Source organism: Pyrus communis, chromosome 8 (assembly GCF_963583255.1).
Source record: "Pyrus communis chromosome 8, drPyrComm1.1, whole genome shotgun sequence".
Classification (NCBI taxonomy): domain Eukaryota; kingdom Viridiplantae; phylum Streptophyta; class Magnoliopsida; order Rosales; family Rosaceae; genus Pyrus; species Pyrus communis.
The window spans coordinates 3,081,232-3,102,786 of record NC_084810.1 but is presented as its reverse complement, the minus strand read 5'-3'; the positions used below and the strand labels follow the sequence as shown (position 1 = coordinate 3,102,786).

Here is a 21,555-nt window from a genome sequence, read left to right as displayed (position 1 = left end):
TTTACATAACAGATCTATCGTATGGTATCATGGCCAAGTTCATTGTGGTTCATATATTTTGCAAGCTGTCAGGCAGAACCGATTTGTGAGGATCTGAAGAAATGCATCAAATCGAAAAGTTAAGAAACCGTTCTAGAGCTACTCTCAAGATTTTCTGTGGTGCTCTGAAGTATAAAATACTCTAAATTTTTTAAACGTTAGATATTTATTAAAAAATACAAACATCAAGATCTAACGATTAAAGAACTCGTAATATCTCATATTCTGAAACACCATAAAATTTTTGTTCTCTCTATTACCAATTGATTTTAAAATAAAATCGCAAAGACTTGACATTTGTTAATTTGTCGGCCAATTTTAACCTCGTCCATGAAATCATGCCACATTTCGGATCATGTTAGGATGGAAGGGGACCTCCGTGGCTGTCTTCCATCCTAGCTAGCTGACAATTTTCTTATTGTTTCTTAGGTAATGAAATGATTAGCTCCTTCCTTTACTTAGTCCTTGTTTTGCAGTGCGCTACATGCGCCTAGAGAGACCAACCTTGTTGCTCACAGATTAGCCAGAGAGGCTTTAGTCGTTGATGAAGATATATATCTGAGAATCTTTTTAGGTATATATCAATATGATAAGATCGCATTTTTCTTTGTGGAAAATCAGAAAAAAGACAGTTTGCATGATCGTGTTATAATATGGCCACAATACGTATATAAGGTAAATGTCTTCATCAATTGCATGCTTTCTCGGATACGACAAGGGGAATCTAAAAAAGCTCAAAGGCCACGTTGCACCAACTCTGTCTTCCTTTGCTTTCTAGCTCCAAAATTAAAATTTGCTTTTTCACTTGATCAGACAAGATTTCAGGTTCGACTTATTTATAGATGTTATGATATTATATATATGCATATCAATTTTATATTTAGTTGTGACTAGTTCTGTTCTATTATAATTACGTTACATTATTGTAAACGTATTATCGTATTATCATGATATATTTGTAAACAATCATCATTCGTACAAAGTACAAACAAGGGGTCGAAAATATTAGTCCCAAAAGACCCAAAAGAATTGAGTGAGTGACTGTATTCTCCAACAATTAATTAGTTGTTAATGGATGGTTTTGGTGGTTTTATTAGAGTTGACCTGCCATTAGTGCAAAAGGATCTAGTAATTTCCAAACAAACTAAAAGTAGTGACCTCCCAAATTTCACAATATTATAAGATCAACAGTATAGTAATTAATCAATTAAGATCACACTAATAAAAGTTGATTTACGCTCAGCTTTTTATAATGAATAATTGGAATCTGATTTTCCGAAAGTTTCTGAAGTTGAGGCCAAAGGCTCGTCAAAGTGCATTTGGCACATGCTTTTTGTAAAAGTGTCCTAAAAAAACTGCTTTTTGTAACAGTGTCTTAAAAAACCTGCTTTTTGTAAAAGCATGTAGGAAAAGGCAAATTTGCTTAATAATATATAGCAGCCAGGAAAGATAAAATAGAAAGCAAAGTAGGTCCAATGAGAAATGTGTAAGCTCACGTGAAAGCCAAGTTAACAAACGTTGAGATATGAAGGCATAAACCCAAGGATTATGCTACTGTCATCACCATGTACATATATTGCTGAAGAATCAAGTACAGCAGACAATATTCAACAGAATAAAGCTGTTTACTTATGTTGTTCAGGAGAAGAGAGAGAGAGAGAGAGAACAGACTTATCATTTCTTAATTTTACTTTTACTTCTCACCACCAGGTCATGTGTTCAAAATTTTGTTTGTCGATCCACCTCATAGACCTTAATGCAGTCCAACCGACTAAGGCGTTTTGTTGATATAATAATTGTATAAGAGCAACTCTAGCGTGGGAGCCATTACCTCAGGTTATTTATTATTCAAGTCACCTGGTGAACAGTAACGGCTATTAATGAATAGTAATCGTCTTTTGCATCTCCATCGTTGCACTTCAATAGTCCTGGCAATTGACAATAAAATATTAGTATTTTTTTTATTTTATAAAATAATACAAAATAATTTTAATTGTAATTTCGGTAAGATTTTTAATCGTTCTCATTGCACTACGTGTCATTATCCGAAGTATTATTAAATAATACAAAATAATTTTAATTATAATTTCGGATAAGATTTTTAATCGTTCTCGTTGCGCCATTTGTGATAAAATCTGATAAGACAATTATTAGGGATGGATTTCCGATAAGATTTTTAATTGTACTCGTTGCGCCACGTGTCATAATCTGTTTACAATCTTTGAGGATAGATTCCATCAGATTTTTAACGAATGACGGCATGCCACGTGACATTATCTACAACCTAATCCTTTATGAATCCTCCATATAATTCACAATCCATCCTCACAAATCTTACACCAATTTTCTCAAGATCTCTATCATTATTCATAGTTTCTGCTTCCTTCTTCACAAAAATTTGTATCATTATTGATAGTTTCTGCTTCTTTCTTACAATGTCTTCTTCTTACTCAAGGATGATGTGGGAACTCGATCAGGTTGAGGAAGAATTGTTTAACCAATCAGAAGGAATGTTCAATCTCCAGGTGGCAAAAAATGAGAGGGAAAAGGATGAGGAGCGTAGAAGGAGAGATGATGAAGCAAGAATGGGCAGAGCCTCACATTCCCGTCAAGTCATCCAAACAAATAATTATAATGTAAGTAGGTAACAAATAAATAATACAAACAAATAATTATAATGTAAATTTGGGTATAGTACAAACAAATAAATAATATATTGTTACCCGATCCGAGTAATTTTCCCCACTTTGAATATTAGTACTAGCTTGTGCCAAGGCGTCTCTCCATGTACTAAACGATTGGCTAAGTAATTTTCAACGACTGGACATCGATTCTTTGGTTCTTTTCCCACCAATTTTCTCAAGATAATTGGTATGAATAAGACTCCACATTTCTCACAACTGCATCTCATTACCCGTAAGCAAACTATGAGTAACTTCAACCCAGCTAGTACACAACGCAACATCTTCAAGAAGAGACCAATTTGTACATGCATCAGTAGTCATTTTGTTGAAAAAAAATGGATTGAAACTTTGAGAGAAAGAAAGGAATGTGATTGAAAGTAGTTGAGAAAATATGAAATTGTGGTGTAAGGTAGATGATAATGAGAAGGTATTTATAGAAAAGTAAAAACAATTTTTTTAAAAAAAAATTTCAGATATTTTTTTGAATTTTTTACAATTTTTTAAAAATTTTTATTCAACTAATTAATCTCTACCGTTGGATATAAAAAAATTTGAATTTCAACACTCCAGATTGTACCATGATTCACAACGGTAACTTTTTTTAATTTTAAAACTATTTTTTCTTTTATTTTTTATTTATAAAGCAAATTAATATCAACCGTCGATCTCAGATCGAACGGTTGATATTAAATAAGATTTTTTTTTTTTAATTTTACCGTTGAGATCGAACAGGCCGTGGGAAGCCACGTGGCTTCCAACGGTAACATTTCAGTCTAAAAAGTGGGCTGACTTTTCTGAAAATATGTCGGGCGATGTGCCCTCACGCGCGAGTGGGATGCATACGCCTGACAGAAAAAAATAAAAAAAAGGCCTGACACCAAGCTGACGTCAGCCCTGGCGTCACATCCACTCGGGCTCTCAGGCTAGCAATTCTTCACAGGCCCTGAGCTCGGGCCTCCACCTCCATTTGGGCTCCTTCACGCTGGAGCGAATCCACAGGGCCTCAAGCTTTCTCTGGCCTGTCCTCCGAGCAATCCACCACGGTAGAGTTGCTCTAAAAGTGGCAAACTATAATTGTATATTGATAGCATGTCACGTACATGTGAAACATATATTAACTACACTTAGTGCTCCGTGAAGCCAACTTTGTAGCTGATTTGTTGGCTAATTTTGGAAGAACTCTTTCCTTTGATTATGTCTACTTTACTATTGTTCTGCATTGTACATGTAGGCCTTGTTTGGCACGCCGTATAAGACCATCGGATAGTGCTAATAATATGGAGCGGATGTTTGGTGAGCTTCGTATTAAATAAGCACCGGATTATTTAATCTGGCCCTACCTTTTTTTATCCCCTTCACACTTGCTTGTTTATCCCGTCCCAAACCTCTGTATTATTTAGTCAGGTGCATCTCTCTCGCTCACACTGGCTCACTCCGTCCCTCTCTCATGCACTCTCCTTCAACTCTCTCACATCGCCTGCTATCTTTCGTCTACTTCCAGGTTCGTCTTTGTCTCCATCTTTTTTTTTTTCTCTCTCTCTCTTCCTCCCTCCTTCTTTGCACGCACACCTCCCACCTCTCTGTTTGCCTTTGATTTCTGACAACAAATTCTTCCTAGGAAGATGATGATTCAAATTCTTCCGATCTGGGCTCCGACAACGAGAAGGACGATGAGGAAGGGAGCTAGGCTCCGACGAGGAGGGGTATATCAATTCAAATCTAGGCTCTGATGAGGAAGGGAGCTGGGCTCCGACGAGGAGGGGGACAAGAATTCGAATATAGGCTCCGAGTTCTCGACCCTGGCCGCTACTCCTCTGCAATCGGTCGCCGAGGGTGGGATTGATGCGCGGGGAAGATGGTGAAGAAGGAAGATGCGACTAAGAAGAGTCCTGGTTTTTTTTTCCTTTTTATTATTTTTTTTATTTTTTATTTTAATTTTAACAACAATTATTGTGAATTAAAAAAAATTATTATAGTCTGACGTATTATCCAATGCATAAATTAATTCGATACAATACCAAATGCTCAACTAATTTAGTCAGTACTATCCGACGATTATTTATCCTATCCGACTGAAATAGTCAGTACAGTCCGAGCTGCCAAACGAGACCGTAATGTTATGCTACAAGATGATTATGTGTACTAGTTGCCCTAAAAGCTTTAATCTTCAACGATATTAACCTTAAAAAAAAAAAAAACCATGTCAAATATACAATGACTACAACTTAAGAAAGAAAATTTGAGTATTGGCTCCTGAACTTTAATTCAATTAAAGTTCTGGTCACTGAACTAAAAATTTGTAAGTATTGGTTCTTGAACTCATTAAAATTGGATAACACCGTTATAACTTTCATCCAAAATAAAGGATTTTAAGGAGATAATACGAGATAAAAAGTTACCGTAAAGAACTATTGTTCCATAGTTTGACAAGTGTAGAAACAACACTCACAAATTTTGAGTTCAAATACCAAAATCTACAACTAGACCTAAATGAAAATTTTTTGACACATGCTTTTGAAGTTCTACTATTATGGATGTTTTTTTTATTTTTATTTTATTTTTTTATGTGAATAAATCCCCCTAGAAAACGTCTAAAATCGAGGTGAGCATCACTTCGAGCCGCGCGGATTGGGCCTTTACCCGTGGCCGTTCCGAGGTGCTCGGGTTCTAGTTTCTTCGAACCGTCGTCGGCCAACAGACAAGAAAGACGGAGCCACTCAATTTGTGAACATGTGGGTGGGTTGGGCGTGTTTAGCGGTTGTACGATCTATCATGGTGGTTTCATGGTTTGTGGGTAGCTACCTCGGACATGGACGACGACAACACAAAGAGGAATATAGAATTCTAATACGAGATTGCATGCGATTTTAGGACAAAGAAGCCGAGTTCTATTTTCCATCTAAAATACTTGGACATTTAACACTAAAATCCACAGAGTTTGAATCTTGAACCACCACTACCCGTAGTTATAAAATTTTAAATCAAAATTAACATTTTTTATTCGACTTGCACCCTTAAATCCAATCTAGTACGAAATCAAGTTTATATTGCCAAAATTCACAATTTCCCGGGTATGCTAGAAATAAGTTTTTTTTTTTTCCTTATCAATTCGAAGATTATGTCAATGAGATGCATTCTGTATTGCAAAATCATTGAAAAATTTTACTTTTTCTTGCTATAGATTTTGGTCATGCATTGTCATAATCCAATTCTATAAAATAAAACAACATCGCTTCTTTTCTTCTTGAGAGATTATATTCACATACCTCAAATTACTTTTCTCACAAGTTTTTTATTTTTTAATATTTTCTACACACCACTAACACTTGATAGAAAAATATTGTGTGGAAGAAGTAATTTGGGTTGTGTGAATATAATCTTTTTTTTATTTTTTTATTTCTTCTCTTTATCCAGAAAGAAAAAAAGGATTCAAAAATAAACAAAAGGGGAACAAATTCCCTCCAAATGATTGGTAGCCCCTCCTCTCTCACTCTCTCTCCCCCTCTCTCTCTCCCGCCATAAAAGTCTTTCTGACGACGCTACCACTGTCTCCCAATTACTCTCTCTCCTCTCTGTCGCTCGCATTTCTTCCCAGATATTTCCTCCTACTACATTGCCCCTCTCTCACTTCTCCACAACACATTCCATCTATCTCTCTCTCTCTCTCTCTCGCAATCGGACGACGGAGGAGCTCTCAGTGCTCGTTGGAAGCTCGAGTCGATTTTCGAACGAATCGGTTAGCTCTTTCTTTCTGAATGCAAACTGTCTTTCGTTTTGCTTGATTGAGTGTTGGCAACTGCATTGAATCTCGGACTGTTCATCGAATCGGATTGCTGTCGTAGTTGTACTGATTCTTGCGAGTTAAGTCAGGATTAAGCGTTTCAAGAAATCATAATATATAATTATTTATTTATTTCAGTTTATTGCGAATCTTTTTAGGCAATGTAATAATTTTAGGAGCAATTTCGTTTTGTTTGTCAGTAAACGTGGGTTAGTTTTACTTACTATCCTCAAGTTTGGCAAACCTCGCTTTTACTACACTTTTTTTTTTTTTTTTGATAAATTACACTTTCATACCTTAGGTTTGGGGTCTATTTCAATTTCTTACAACATCACTATTTTATTTTAAAATAATATTTCCGTTACATTTTCCATCTATTGATCTGTTAAATACTAATATGGCTGCTACATATATGTCACATGGCAAATAATTTTTTTTAAAAAAAACCTAAATTTTCTCAAAAAAAGAAAAAAATAATTGAAACCAGTGCCTTCCCCACCCCCCCCGGGAGACCCTAACCCAGAACCCAAAAACCTACAAGAAGAAGAAGAAGAAAAAAGTCCCAGTTCGTCCCACTCGAGCCACCCCTTTCTCCCATCCCCCATCACCCACAAAAATTCCACCCGAGATTAGGTGGATCTACCACAAAACCAGTCCAAAAATCATCTCAAACTCAGAGTATTTTCAAAACCCACCCATACTAAAAATCACGAGATCCTGACTCGAGAGGGGTGGGGAAGGGGGGAAGGTTGCGCGGCACCTGGGAGGGAAGGGAGGTGGGTCGCGGGAGGGGGGGACGAACTGGGTTTGGGATTTTTTTTTTTCCTTCTTCTTCTTCTTCCTGCTGATGCTGCTGCAGGTTTTTTTTTTTTTTTTTTTTTTTTTTTTTTTTCTTTCTTTCTTCTTCTTTTTGCTGCTGCAGCAGGTTTTTTGGGTTTTGGGTTAGGGATAGGGATGTGGGTCGCTGGTGGGGGGATACTAGGTTTCATATTTTTTTTTTTTGAGAAAATTTAGGTTTTTAAAAAAAAATTAAAAAATTATTTTATTTGCCACATTGCAGACATTTGTCAGCCACATCAGCATTTAACAGATCAATAAATGGAAAATGTAACAAATGTATTATTTTGAAATAAAATAGTACTTAAGGTATGAAAGTGAAATGTTTTGAAAATGTTGTAAGGAATTGAAATAGTTCCCAAACCTGAGGTATGAAAGTGTAATTTACCCTTTTTTTTCATATCTAAACTTTTATTTATCTAATACTTTTAAATTTCGTTAGACTTTCTTCAAGTGATTGATTAGGTTTTTACTAACTTCATTAGCTTTAGCCTTTAGCTATTCTGATCACTCATTAGTTTTATGTTTTTGGATTGCTTGGTCAGGTTACAAAACTATTGAACTTGATTTGTCCAATGGAATACACATAGGATGAAATTGTAATTCACAAAAAGATTAGGGTATAGGAAGCTTCAGGTTTCCAGCTAGTGGTAGTTTTCACAAGGTCAAGTTTCTTATGTTACAAGAATTCTAACCTTCAGATTAATCTGAAATGTTTCCTGTTCAAATTTCGATGAGTTATTTCCCCATTTCTTTTTGCTGTTTGAAATGCAGTATCATTTTTGTTATTTGTCACACTGTAATCAATTTAAGGTAGGGGTGAAGATTTCGAATTTAAGTACATAAGAGACAGACTTCTCTAAGCAACTTGACAATAAAAAGTTTTGTTTGTTTTCAACCCCACGGCACATTAGAATTTCAATTTTTTAACAGCCCTTGATGTGATTCTACTAAAATTGCCCCATGATGTGTGCCCTTTTTACTGTCCAAACCCAAGAGAACTTGCTTGCTTAGACTGGATGAAATTGGATGGTTAATTTGGTCCAAAATTCAGGATATCGCATCAAACCGGGGGCCACACAACTCTGTGTGCCAAAGCTTTATGTTTGCATGTGTGACAAATTTAAGTTTAGCTCTGCATATTCTCTGACTAGGTGAGTGTTTCAAGAGCTTTGCACCATAGAAAGTAAAAGAATCCCTCCCCTTATCTGATCTGAGCACATCAAAGCAAAGCAAAGCAATATTACCAATTCCACTTGGAGAATGCATGACTTATATCAAACGGTACACACCGTCACAATGGCGTCCACATGTACTTATTTTATGTGTAAGTTTTTGTTTGCATGTTCTCATTTTGTTATCACAGGACGCCAACTGTGTGTCATATAAGTTGTTTTCCACTTGGCTTGCTGTAGCAGAGAAGAAAACAACACACTGAGCGCTGCATGCACAATTCATTGGCCGCTTCCTTCCATTTAGTCACATGTTTGTGGTTGTTTGTAACCCCCTTTTCCTTTTTCTTTTGCTTTTCCATAAGAAAAAAGCCAGAGAGGAGAGGACCAGAAAATCTTTATCATCAGTCAAAAGATACTCTGAGAAGAAGATACTTAAAAAGTTCTGTGCCGTAATTTGTTCCATGACAAAAGGTTTTTTTTCTCCTTTTCCAACAAGTCAATGAAGGTTAGCGTTTTCTTTTTCCTCTGTGTTTTTGTGTTCATGTTTAATTACCTTATTTTATATGCCACTTTGATTGCTGGATAAATCAGAAATTTGTTTCTCTTGCAACCATTGTTGGAATGTTCAAGTTTTTCTGGTTGTTTAAGGTCCAATAGTCCCTTCCGAACGATAGAGAGGTCCTTACTTTTTCCTAGATTAATTGCAGATTGTAAACGGTCGATTCTTGATTAGGAAGTGATTATAGAAACTAATTTAAGTGTTTCTTCTTATCCGAGTGGCGTCTTGATATAGTTTTTGCCTCTAGACTTGGCCTGATTATGGTGTTTCCGGTCCAGCTTTCGGACATTTGGTCCCTGCTAGTAGGGACTCCAAAGCTAGAGGAAAAGAAGAATTGTCACCTTGTAATTATTGGTGCTTAATTAGTCCTAATTAAAATGCTTAACAGATCATTATACTTGAATACGAAAGTGTCTGATGCTTCTTCTTGGTTTAGTAAATAAAACTTGTGGTCGTAAGCATTGTCGCTGCGTTATATTTCATCGTGTTTAGTCAATGTTCGACTTGTCTGTGGATGAAATGATGCCCTGCTAAGAATTTCGACCTAAATGTGGAATGAGGATCCTCTTCGGATCCACTTTATGAGGATCCAGGTGATTCTTTAATCGTATCCGTTCATCTTAAATCGTGCAGCTAGTTTTCTTCATGTACTATTTGTGTTCAATCTAAATAAAAAATTTTAAATGATTTCTACCTGCATGATGTACGATGAATGGACACGATTAAAGAATTCACAGAATCTTCACAAAGAGGATCCAAAGAGGATCTTCATTCCTAAATGTGTGCTTAATTAGTGTTTTATTCTTTGGTCCTCAATGATTCTGTCCCTCAACTTTATGCGCAGCCATGTCCTTTTTGGTTTTATAATCTAAGAACCAAATGAATGAATAACGTGTTTGCATGTTCTAGCTTCTTTACTTTACTAATTTATTAGAAGAAAATGATTTTCACACACTGTTTTTTTTACTGTACACTCTTGTTTATTTCTCGTCTTATAAAAAAAAGTTAAAAACAATTTTAAACCGGGTGTATAAAATAGAAAAATGATGTGAAGAAATCATTTCCGAACTCGAAATTGCTTCCTGTGTAGGCAGAATAATTTGAACTTAATGCGTGGAGAGCAAGCTGTGTTACCGACATGTCAAACAACCTAATCAGATGGAGTGTGTTGTGACCACATTGTAGTGATGGAAATTCCATCAATTAGCAGTTGACACTTCAGTCAAAATTCTTGTTTTCGTCAATGTTTGTCTGCTGTTTGTCCTTATCAGAGACAAAAAAGTATTGCTTCTTGAAGAAAATAGATAGAAACTAGTCAGATGGTGCTCGCTTTGATCTTTCCTTATAAGAAGAAAATAGATAGAAACGCCCATTTTCACAAGTGTTACGGTAAATATAGCAAATCTCGTAAGATTTTCGATTAAGTATATAGTACTATTTTCCCTATAAATCTTTGAAAATCGAAGTCAATTTATAGATATATAGGATCAAAATTGCTAGAAAATATTGAAGGAATCCTTATATTAGAAATAATTTTGTTTTCCTTTCTTATTAAGTCACGTTTCTTGACTGCGAACGAACGACCACTCCAAACATTCCTTGCCAAAATGTATGTCATTCAGTATTTTAGGATGTGAGTCATGTTACTATAGTAATAATTTAGTGATGTGGTTTGCCCGTATCACCGGCTAGAAATCAGCCACGAGTCCACGCATGATTGACTGTACACATTTTTGAAGCCCAAAAGTGTGTCGTCCACTATTCTATGATGCGGGTCATGTCCCTATAGCAACTTTGTAGTGATGTATTTTGCAGAGATTACAATTAGAAACCAACTATGCGTTTTATGAAGGTCAAATATTTGTTGTCCAAGATTCTAGGACATGATACATTTAGCTATGTACTTAATTTGCATAAATCATCGGCCAGCAACCCTTCAACATGCGACAGCCCTAACATTTTGTAAAGCCCAAATGTGCGTCTTCCGGTATCCTAGGGTGTTGGTTATGTCGCTACCATGTAGCAACAATTTGGTTGATGTGCTTTGTCACTCTTGTCAGTGTTTGTTGTTGTCTTACTAATAAAGTAGGTTAACAATCATTGATGGATTATTAGTTAGTTAACTGAGACGAGACGAGACGAGCTAAAAAAACTATTGAATCTAAATAGGTTAGCTGTTACACTGCTATGCATAGGATGCTACCTACCTTCTTTACTCAACATTTGACTTGTAGATTCCATTTACACATTCAATTGGTAAATGTTTTGAAATTAAAAATTCTTAGGTAATATGTAGATAGAATCCCAAAATTCTTGAAGTTTTTTAGGACAAAACAATTAATTAATAAAAAAATAGGAGAATTAAATTTTTATATTTTTAAAACATGAGAATATATCGTGTTTTTATTTGATCCAAAGTACCAAATTTGTTTGAGATTAAATTGGATGGACCTTATATTGTTTATTCTTAAGATGCGTGTTGTGTGCTTTTGCTAATTTAATTTGTTAAGTTTAAAATAAAACGATAGAAAAAACAAGCACGTGTTTTTTTTATTTGTTGAACAAGAACACGTGTTAACGTGAAAACTGGTCTAACAAAAAGAAAATAAAAAAACAACAACAATGCTTATCTTACTGAGTGGTGTAGGCTGTATGAATCTTATAACGGCATTATGTTCGGTTTTACGCTAAGTCTTCCACTTCAAATACTCCATGTCTTTAATTTCTTAAAGTTTTTTTCCTGTCTTTCTAGGTTTTCCTCCACTCCTTTTATCTTAAGGCTCTGTCTCATAATCGCATTTTCTAATCAGAGCGTCTTCGGTTCACATGTCTGAACCACAAAAAGAAAATGACGTAACAAATACGACATGCAATGAAGTGGGTTCCAGTTGTTTTTGGTTGGTCTTTAGCAACAAACTGTTATCAAACTTTTGTTCCGGATGAGATAAATATCGAGTGAGAAGATATTTCTTTCCAGTATATACGCACATAAATGTTTTTATTTTAAAAAAAAATGTAGAATTATGTAAGCGGCAGAAATTATCTTCATATTTCACTCCCAAAGAAAAAATGAAATAAAAACTTTTAGATTTTCAATTAATTAGTTGCTAATATAGCAGATTTGTATAAACCACTAAGCAAAGTATTTCTGTTTCTGCCCGGTTTGGGTATAAATTTTTCTGTTTACAACATAATGATTGATATCTCCTGCATGGCTGTAAGGATTTCAGTACCTTATAACGCTTACATGAGGATATTGTTGCTCCTTCGTTTTTTCTCTCACTACGTTTTCAGATTTTGGAGATTACCATCTCTCTCTCTCTCTCCCTCTCAAAACCAGTGACAGTGTTTTAGTTGACATCCATCTCCAAAGGCATATTTGATTCAAACTCAAGGGGAGAGGTGGGTTTCTAGAGAGAATTCGAGAATTGTTAGTTTTAATATTTATCATTTATTATTTATTTGTCTCTTGTTTTGTTTGTGCTGGTTCTGAACTCTCTGGGCAGGATTAAGCATGCTAATCGAAACAGTATATGATATTGCTTTCTCAGTTATTTTTTCGTATTTCGGTGTCTGTTGTTGTTTCGTCTGTATGACGTTCATAACTTTTTGGCTGAGAAAACCAGAGAACTCCTCCACTAGCCGAGAGCCGTGGGGTTTATTCTCTCTGTCTTCTCCTGTTACTGCCATTTTTTACTCTTTTGCCTTTATGCTTTTAACCTTTTTCGTGTCGATTTTATGAATGTGAGTTTTAAAATTGCTACTTTAAAAGACCACGAGATAGCGGTAGACCCCATTTTTCGTACTGTGGATCATGTTCTTGGCATGATTTTTATTTAATATTCCAGTAAGCCTGCTGTCACTTTTATTAGTGTGCCAAGATTATCATGTACTGTTGTAGAGATGTCCTTATTATATTCAGACCGAGTGCGCTATGATTTTTTGCTCCTGGCATCCAAAATGTCGAAGATTTTTGTTTGGCCTGTGGCGATGTTTTGATGACTTTGTTTGCTTTAAACGGAATGTAGGACGCAGTTGTCCGAGGATAACTTGTGTTAATAAAGTTAGAAGGGAGGGTTCACTACTAGAGAGAGCATATGCCTGGGAACAAGTACAACAGTAATTCGGACCACATCCCACCAAATCGACTTGAACGGCTCTTGAGAGAAAGGGAGCTAAGGAAAAATTACAGGGCCTTGAACTTGAATGAACCATTTGAGCCTGAGTTGCAGTTAAGAGAAGATGAAAACTCAAAAGCTGCCTATGTTGAACAATTCTTGGAAGGGGCTGCAGCTGCAAGGGCGCTTAATGAGGGATGCGAAAAGCAAGAGCGGAGGCCTAGCAGGCAACGACTGTTGGTTGTGGCTAACAGGTTACCGGTGTCTGCAATTAGGAGAGGCGAAGATTCATGGTCTCTGGAGATGAGTGCAGGGGGTCTGGTCACTGCACTTTTGGGTATGTGGTGTTTTAACTCTTCTTTAAATAATAAATACTGGTGACCGGTTTAACATCGATCTTTGTTCCTTTATCGAAGTTTCTGTTCCCGTGTCTATCATTTTCATAAAGGGGACAAGATTTTCATCAGTGATGATATCCCCTTCATTTTAATTATGATTTGGTAATTAAACTGCAAAGATGAACCTAATTTGTACTGGATGGTTTTTTATTTTTTCTGCAGGTATAAAGGAGTTTGAGGCAAGGTGGATTGGTTGGGCCGGGGTAAATGTGCCGGATGAAATTGGACAGAAGGCACTTACTAGAGCTCTCGCTGAGAAGGTCCAAATTTCTGTACCTGGATCTCTTTTAAAACTGAAATTTTCTGTCATTCATAGACATAGGTTCAGCTCATTTTCACTCTTGCTTATGTATACAACACTTTCCGGTGTAAATGTCCATGAAATTTTAAGATGGCTGTTTTGTTCCTTGCAGAGATGTATCCCAGTTTTTCTTGACGAGGAGATTGTTCATCAATATTACAATGGCTATTGCAATAATATTTTGTGGCCCCTTTTCCATTACCTTGCACTTCCACAAGAAGACCGACTTGCCACCACCCGGAGTTTCCAGTCACAGTTTGCTGCATATAAGAAGGCAAATCAAATGTTTGCCAACGTGGTTAATGAGTACTATGAAGAGGGTGACGTAGTTTGGGTCCATGATTACCATCTTATGTTTCTTCCAAAATGCTTGAAGGATTACAATAGTAAAATAAAAGTTGGTTGGTTTCTCCACACCCCTTTTCCTTCTTCTGAAATCCATAGGACATTGCCTTCACGATCAGAACTACTCCGTTCAGTTCTTGCAGCTGATTTAGTTGGGTAATTATTCCTTACATTCTGCACCAGTAATTAATTTTCTTTGCAGTTTACTTTGCTGATGATAATTGAGAAATGCTGTTACTAGACATTTGGCATATCTTTTGAATCTATCAAGCTTGGTTGTCTTTGCATCTATCATTGAGAAGGTATTTCATGTTGCAAAAACTAATGACATCTTGTTCTATTCCTCAAATGCTTAAAACTATCTGGCTTTCATCCGCGATGCATAATATTTAGGTGTAGCCGTGATATTCTGTTTCTTTTGTGCTGGCATGAGGCATGATATGGCTTATTGTATTTCACATGGTATAGAAATTTCAGAAATAGAAGACCCCATTTATGTAGAAATAATGTGTTCTGACCATTGCCTTCATTCCTCTTTTGAATTATGCTACAATCGTCCCTAATAACCATAAAACAGTAGAATATCTGATCGGTAAAGCATAATTCAATTTCAATTGGCAAAACAAGGAGGCAATAATGGGGTATCCAATTACTAGGAATGGAATAGTGTTGACAGCTTTAGTTAACTATAAATTCATCGAATTTCTATTGGTACTTTGAGATGTTGTGTGAAGTGATTTCATGCACAAAAACCTAATATGCATAGCGACTAGAAAGTTTTGTGACTTATTGTCTTGTTTTTTCAGTTTTCACACTTATGACTATGCACGGCACTTTGTTAGTGCTTGCACTCGCATTCTTGGACTTGAGGGCACACCTGAAGGAGTTGAGGATCAAGGGAGGCTTACTCGAGTGGCTGCGGTCTGTATCTGTTCAATTATCACCTGTTATTTTCTTGGTTTTTGGTATTCTATCTTTTAAGGTTTCTAGTATCCTTTTATACAACGTTTAGCGTTTAACAAATTGAGTGATATACGCACATTGGAATCTAATTCTAGCTGTACTTGCTACGTTTTAATTTCAGTTTCCTATTGGAATAGATTCAGACCGCTTCATACGTGCACTTGATGTTCCTGAAGTCCAAAAACACATTAAGGAATTGAAAGAACGGTTCGCTGGGCGAAAGGTAAATGTTCTTTTGTTGTTTCAATGATCCTAGACACATGTACAAATCCGCCTTTCATCTCTGTCAGTGAAATCTGCCAAACACATGGGTAGTTTTAAAAAGTAGCACGATCAGTCTTGCAACTCAAATGCAGAAGTTTATTTCTTTTACCTTCTTTATTTTGGCATCATTACTCCAAGGAACTTCACAAGTGAGTTCGTTTTCGAAAAGGATGCCGGGAATAGAAGCCTTAGAAGCTTTTTTTTTTGTTTTTTGTTTAGGGTCTTCAGTGAGGAAAAGCAAATCAATTTAACCTCTGATCAAAAAGATATACCTTGGTTATATTTCATCTCTTCAACAAGTTTAGTAATGAGCATAACGGCCCTATTGTTCCGATGGAAAGAACCTACGATTAGGTTTTTGGGAAATTTCCAAACGAACAATTTCGACAAAGTCTTTCAATTTCTTATTTTACTATGTATGCCGTTTTTTTCTCTAGTTATGACTCTCTTTTTTTACACTGCAGGTAATGCTAGGTGTTGATCGCCTTGATATGATTAAGGGGATTCCTCAAAAGATACTGGCGTTTGAAAAGTTTCTTGAGGAAAACCCAACTTGGCGTGACAAAGTGGTTTTGCTGCAAATTGCGGTGCCAACAAGAACGGATGTTCCAGAGTGTATGCCCCCTCCTTAGGATGCTTTGTCAAGTGTTTTTTGTACTCTTAGTTGCATTTAGAATAAGCTAGGATCTATATATTCGTTTCATTTCTTTGTTTTATCTTGATTGTGATGTATAAACTACTTATCTTGCATTTTCACAGATCAAAAACTTACAAGCCAGGTTCATGAAATTGTTGGCCGAATAAATGGAAGATTTGGAACTTTGACTGCTGTCCCAATACATCACCTGGTATGCTCTTGATTTTCAAAGTAACTATTCCACAACATGTTATTGAAGGGGCCTCGGTGGAATTTAATACAAAGGATGTTCATGTGCTGCGTGTCTATGACGTTATTGGTCTGTCTTTATTAACATTCTGTATGATAATGGCATATTAGGAGACATAATTTAAATTTGAAAATGCTGGATTCATGCCACAAGGGTCATTAGTTGGTTAAAGTTCATCTGCAGTGGAATTATATGTCTCCTGCTTAGCACTATGCGATAAGGTGTAGTAGTTTTGTAGCACCTTATTAAGGAGTGCCCCCTCACAAAGGGGGTCGTAGTGACCAGCCCTGGGCGACTGTTTACCAAAAACACAGGTCTCTGCAAAGTTGTAAGACCATGTATGGGGGATGACGCTATTTTATTTTTTAGTTTTAGATATTAGGTTGGCTAAATAAAATAAATACTAAAAAAAATTAGAGGATTCATTGAGATTCTCAAATTTTGAAGACACTTTTTCGAATGAGCCGAGCCACTAGGATGAAACTAAAAGAGTTCCGCATTATTAATAGCAGTTGTTTTTCTTACATATATCAAGTTTGCTGGGGATTTGAACGAATACTTCCTAACCAATTCTTTTTTTGTCTACAGGATCGTTCTCTTGACTTTTATGCATTGTGTGCACTATATGCTGTAACTGGTACTATTCTACGTACTCTGGCTCTGGTTCCCCGTTTCTTTTGACCCATTTTTTGCAAGCACATAAGTTTTCGACATAACTTTACAGCTAGTATCTGAGAAAATGTACATATAATTTTTCATCTAGTAATATCTTCTTCTGTCCGTTCGTTTTCGTTTTCAATTTGTCCAGATATAGCACTTGTGACATCCCTGAGGGACGGAATGAATCTTGTCAGTTATGAGTTTGTGGCATGCCAGGATGCAAAGAGAGGGGTCCTTATTCTGAGTGAGGTAATAACTAGAAATTTGCGTGCTTTGTTATGTTTGATCTTCACTCAAAGTCTCATATCTACCAATTTGGTGAACTTATCTTTTGTTTTTATAGCTGTCATGTTACATGGCTTGGATCGGACACATGAAAAGTTTATCTGATTTCAAAAAGCATACAGAATCATCTTTAAAAACAACCTAATATTTGGTCTTTAGTCTGCTTTGACACTTCCTGGTCCTTCTGTAGTTTGCTGGTGCCGCACAGTCTTTAGGTGCTGGAGCAATCCTAGTGAACCCGTGGAACATCACAGAAGTTGCCAATTCAATTGCTCAAGCATTGAATATGCCCTCTGAAGAAAGAGAGAAGCGACATAAGCATAATTTTTTACACGTGACAACCCACACTGCACAGGAATGGGCCGAAACGTTTGTAAGGTATGCATGCTTGAGTGTCATGTGTTTAATTCTTTAAGCACAAAACTATTTCTTTGCTACGTCTAACGACGGTAAACCAACATAATTTAACATGATTCTTAGTGATTCGTGGCATACATTTTGTTTTCCTCATCTTAACAGTTTAAGCTTTCGAGGACAATGTAAAACCTGTAAAAATTTGGCAATAATGTGTTTTCTGACTTGAAATTGGAAACATATCTGCATATGCAGTTTCCAATAGATTGACCCTTACAAAAATCCTGAATAGCATGCTTGTATTTTAAAAGGTAGTATAGATGAATTATGCACTGAGAATTGACATTCATATCATTATTTTTCAGTGAACTGAACGATACTGTTATAGAGGCACAATTACGGACCAGACAGGTGCCACCACCACTTCCAAACCAGGACGCAATTCAGAGTTATTTGCAAGCAAATAATCGATTGATCATACTGGTATGTCATGGGAATGTCCCAGTTAAGAAGTAATGTTCATGTACCTCCATCAAACCTTTTGCTATCATAGGTATCTACATGGTATTCAAATTTTAGCGGATTTTCATGGTATTCTTGGTCAAGTATAGGAAGTGTGATGGAATTCTCAGGTTTCGTATTGGTAATCAGATCTACTTGTACACACCAAATTTCGCTCCCCAAATTGTAGGTTTTGGTTATGCAGCATGCCTTTCTTTGCTGAGTAAACTGGCAGGCTGGCAGCATATAAAGGTTTCTTCCATTGAAGTGTTTGACATTTTAAGTAGCCAATAATACATCAAGTCTCTCACCAATTTTAATACAGTGAAGTATTCAGCTATCTCATCGATTGTGAGACTCTTTATTATCTATTCTTCGGAGACCATGAAGAGCTGAATTTTCTTCCTGAGCCCAGTTTGTGTAGGCATCACAGTTAAAAGATTTTATGGTTTTAGCATCTGGTTGGCATTTTCTTTCATCCATCTGATCTTTCTGGTGATGGGAACTCAGGGATTCAACGCGACATTGACTGAACCAGTGGACACACCCGAGAGACGAGGTGATCAAATAAAAGAAATGGAACTTAAACTGCACCCCAAATTGAAAGAAACCTTGTCAGCACTCTGCAATGATCCGACAACAACTATTGTCGTCCTCAGTGGGAGTGACAGAAATGTCTTAGATGATGTAATTCATCCATTTTCACATCTAAGTTCTCTTACCACCCTTGTCTTATCCCTTTTTTAATTAAGGTGTTTTTACAGAACTTTGGGGAGCTTGATATGTGGTTGGCAGCGGAAAACGGGATGTTTTTACGCCTTACAAAGGGAGAATGGATGACAACAATGCCTGAACATTTGAATATGGAATGGGTTGACAGCGTGAAGGTGCTCGCGTCTTGAATTCAAGTTATATTCGGTTTAGTTGTATCCTCGTTTCTTCATCCTTATAATGCTGATTTTATTTTTTCAGCATGTTTTTGAATATTTCACAGAGAGAACACCGCGATCACGTTTTGAACTACGCGAAACTTCCCTTGTGTGGAATTATAAATATGCAGGTATAGCTTGTTTTTTTTTTTTTTCAAACCATCCAACCAGAAAAAGAAATCGGTTTTGTTGAACCCAATTTCACTTGGACTAAGTTTTTTGAATAAGTGAACTTTTGGTTACTCTAATGCCTACTTTTTTCTGTTTCTTTTTCACCTTATCATAACTGCAGATTTTGATTTTGGAAGACTTCAAGCAAGAGATATGCTGCAGCATCTCTGGACTGGCCCGATTTCTAATGCCTCTCTTGATGTTGTTCAAGGTAGCCGGTCTGTTGAGGTTCGAGCAGTTGGTGTGACAAAGGTGAGACTATGATGCTTTGCCTGTGAAAACAGTTGAAATTATTTTGCTTATACTTTTCAAACAACTGTTTCGTTTCTGAAAATTCTCTTTCGGTTCAGGGTGCAGCAATTGACCGTATATTGGGAGAGATAGTTCACAGTAAATCCATGACGTCCCCCATTGATTATGTGCTGTGTATTGGACATTTTCTTGGCAAGGTAACTTTCTTGTTCCACAAGTCATGCGTTTTCTCGTCTCTGAACTCGTTATTTGAGTCATATTCTGAAAGCTTTCTTTCTGATATGAGGAAAACTCAGAATGTGAGGTTAATCCTTCATTGCATGCAATACCATCATGTTAAAGACTCGAAACCCTCGTTTTTCGTTGATTTATGATATTTTTCTGGTATGGGAAAGAGTGTTTATATGCTCTAACTTCCAACTGCGGAAAATGGAGAACATTTGATTCAAGTGTTTGTTCATATTCATTTCAGGATGAAGATGTGTACACCTTTTTCGACCCAGATCTTCCGTCTGGGCCGATTGGTCTTCCAAGAAACAAGATACCCGATGGACTAAAGCCAAATGAGAGAAGATCTTCTTTGAAGGCTGCGGCAATCAAAAGCGGGTCAAAATCATCTCAGAGCAAGGCGCAACGGCTTTTACCAAACTCTGAGAAGAAAAATGCAAATCATAACACCACGAATCCACGATGGCCATCTCCAGAAAAGATTTCGTGGAACGTACTTGATCTGAAGAAGGAGAACTACTACTCTTGCTCTGTGGGGCGGACTCGCACAAATGCTCGCTATCTATTTCAGTCCTCGGATGATGTTGTCTCGTTTCTGAAGGAACTGGCCGGTGCATCTTCCGCAAGCGTTTCATCTTCCGATTGAGAGTATAATGCTCTAGGATTTCTCGAAAGTGTAGCTTCATATGCTTCTGAGTACTATTACATCGTAGATATTTCTAATGCTTCAATTGAAGTATTAGATTGAGTGACAAAGTAGGTATTGAAAGCATCTAAACCACAGTGACAATTAAAGACTTGGGAAGAAGAAGGAAAAAACCACACTTGAAGTATTATCCTTACTCAAATATGCAGTTCTTTTGCTCCATTTGTCTCCACTTATTTGCATGTGTCATTTCCACTATCAAAATTGGAGGGTGATTTTGCAATCCCCTTTTCACCTTAGGCCATCTCGAGCCAAGGGCGATAGGTTATTTTTACTTCGGAAATGTGCAAAGTCCGTCTCTCACGAGGAAGCTATATTCCTAGTCAACAAGCAGGGTTGGCTACTTGTAGCCCTCGAGTTGAGTGGGTCGCATTCAGCCCTCTGACACGCTTTTGGTGGGGCCCACGTGGACTTCATATCTCTCTCTACTCCTCTAAATCTAACAAACTATAAGTAGTACGGTTCTATAATTCACGGAGAGGAACAAAAATAATCAAGACTACACATTAAAAGATATATTTTGTGGGGCATATATCTTGGAGGGATAAAGCATAGCCCACCGCTCTTTAGTCGTGCACTAGTCCAGATGGCTTTACGTAATCTTTTCTTTTTTTGTAATCATTAAATTAAATAAATCAAAAGAGAATCAATGTACAAATCAAGAGGAATGCAAAAGGCGAAAACAAGAGTGCAGAAATCAAAATTTGTTAAGAACTCACGAATACAGTTGCCCCTTAGAACCAACTTGTAACAGCAGAGTTCCCAAAGATGTACAATTTTTCTAACGTTCCTGAGGCAACTTTGAGTTTGAGCCACCACCAGATCGTGAGTCGTGACAAAGGCAGCAACAGAGGCAGAGTCGAACAGATCTCGCGGCGAAATTGAACGGATTGGCGACGGAATCAAACAACGCTTGCAGCGACGACCGTGCTGATTTCTTTGGGCTTCTCAAATTTGTTTGGGTTTGTAAGAGAGAGGAGTGAAGGAGAGAGGAAAGAGAGGAGAGAGGGAGAGAGTGAGGACATGGCGAGAAAATATGAGAAAGAGAGGGGGAGGGCAGAGGGAAGATGCGAGCAACATAGCAAAAGCCACTTGTCCTAAACCCACACACACACACA

At 36.9% G+C, this 21,555-nt stretch overlaps 1 protein-coding gene across 2 annotated transcripts; it reads left to right on the top strand.

Moving 5' to 3' along the window:
* Positions 1 to 6,276: 6,276 nt before the first annotated feature.
* On the top strand, positions 6,277 to 20,792 carry LOC137742351 (alpha,alpha-trehalose-phosphate synthase [UDP-forming] 1-like). 2 transcript variants are annotated; one of them, XM_068482199.1, is made up of 18 exons: positions 6,277 to 6,459; positions 13,104 to 13,530; positions 13,754 to 13,851; positions 14,005 to 14,393; positions 15,044 to 15,158; positions 15,322 to 15,423; positions 15,929 to 16,079; positions 16,224 to 16,312; positions 16,940 to 16,988; positions 17,160 to 17,260; positions 17,487 to 17,674; positions 18,016 to 18,133; positions 18,662 to 18,838; positions 18,916 to 19,038; positions 19,124 to 19,211; positions 19,373 to 19,503; positions 19,602 to 19,700; positions 19,976 to 20,792. In XM_068482199.1, exons 2-18 carry the CDS (start codon positions 13,173 to 13,175, stop codon positions 20,375 to 20,377), a joined length of 2,778 nt encoding a protein of 925 aa, XP_068338300.1. In that variant the 5' UTR covers positions 6,277 to 6,459; positions 13,104 to 13,172; the 3' UTR covers positions 20,378 to 20,792. The 2 variants fall into 2 exon arrangements, with proteins under 2 accessions (XP_068338300.1, XP_068338301.1); XM_068482200.1 differs by lacking the exon at positions 6,277 to 6,459 and adding an exon at positions 12,048 to 12,477.
* Positions 20,793 to 21,555: the final 763 nt, after the last annotated feature.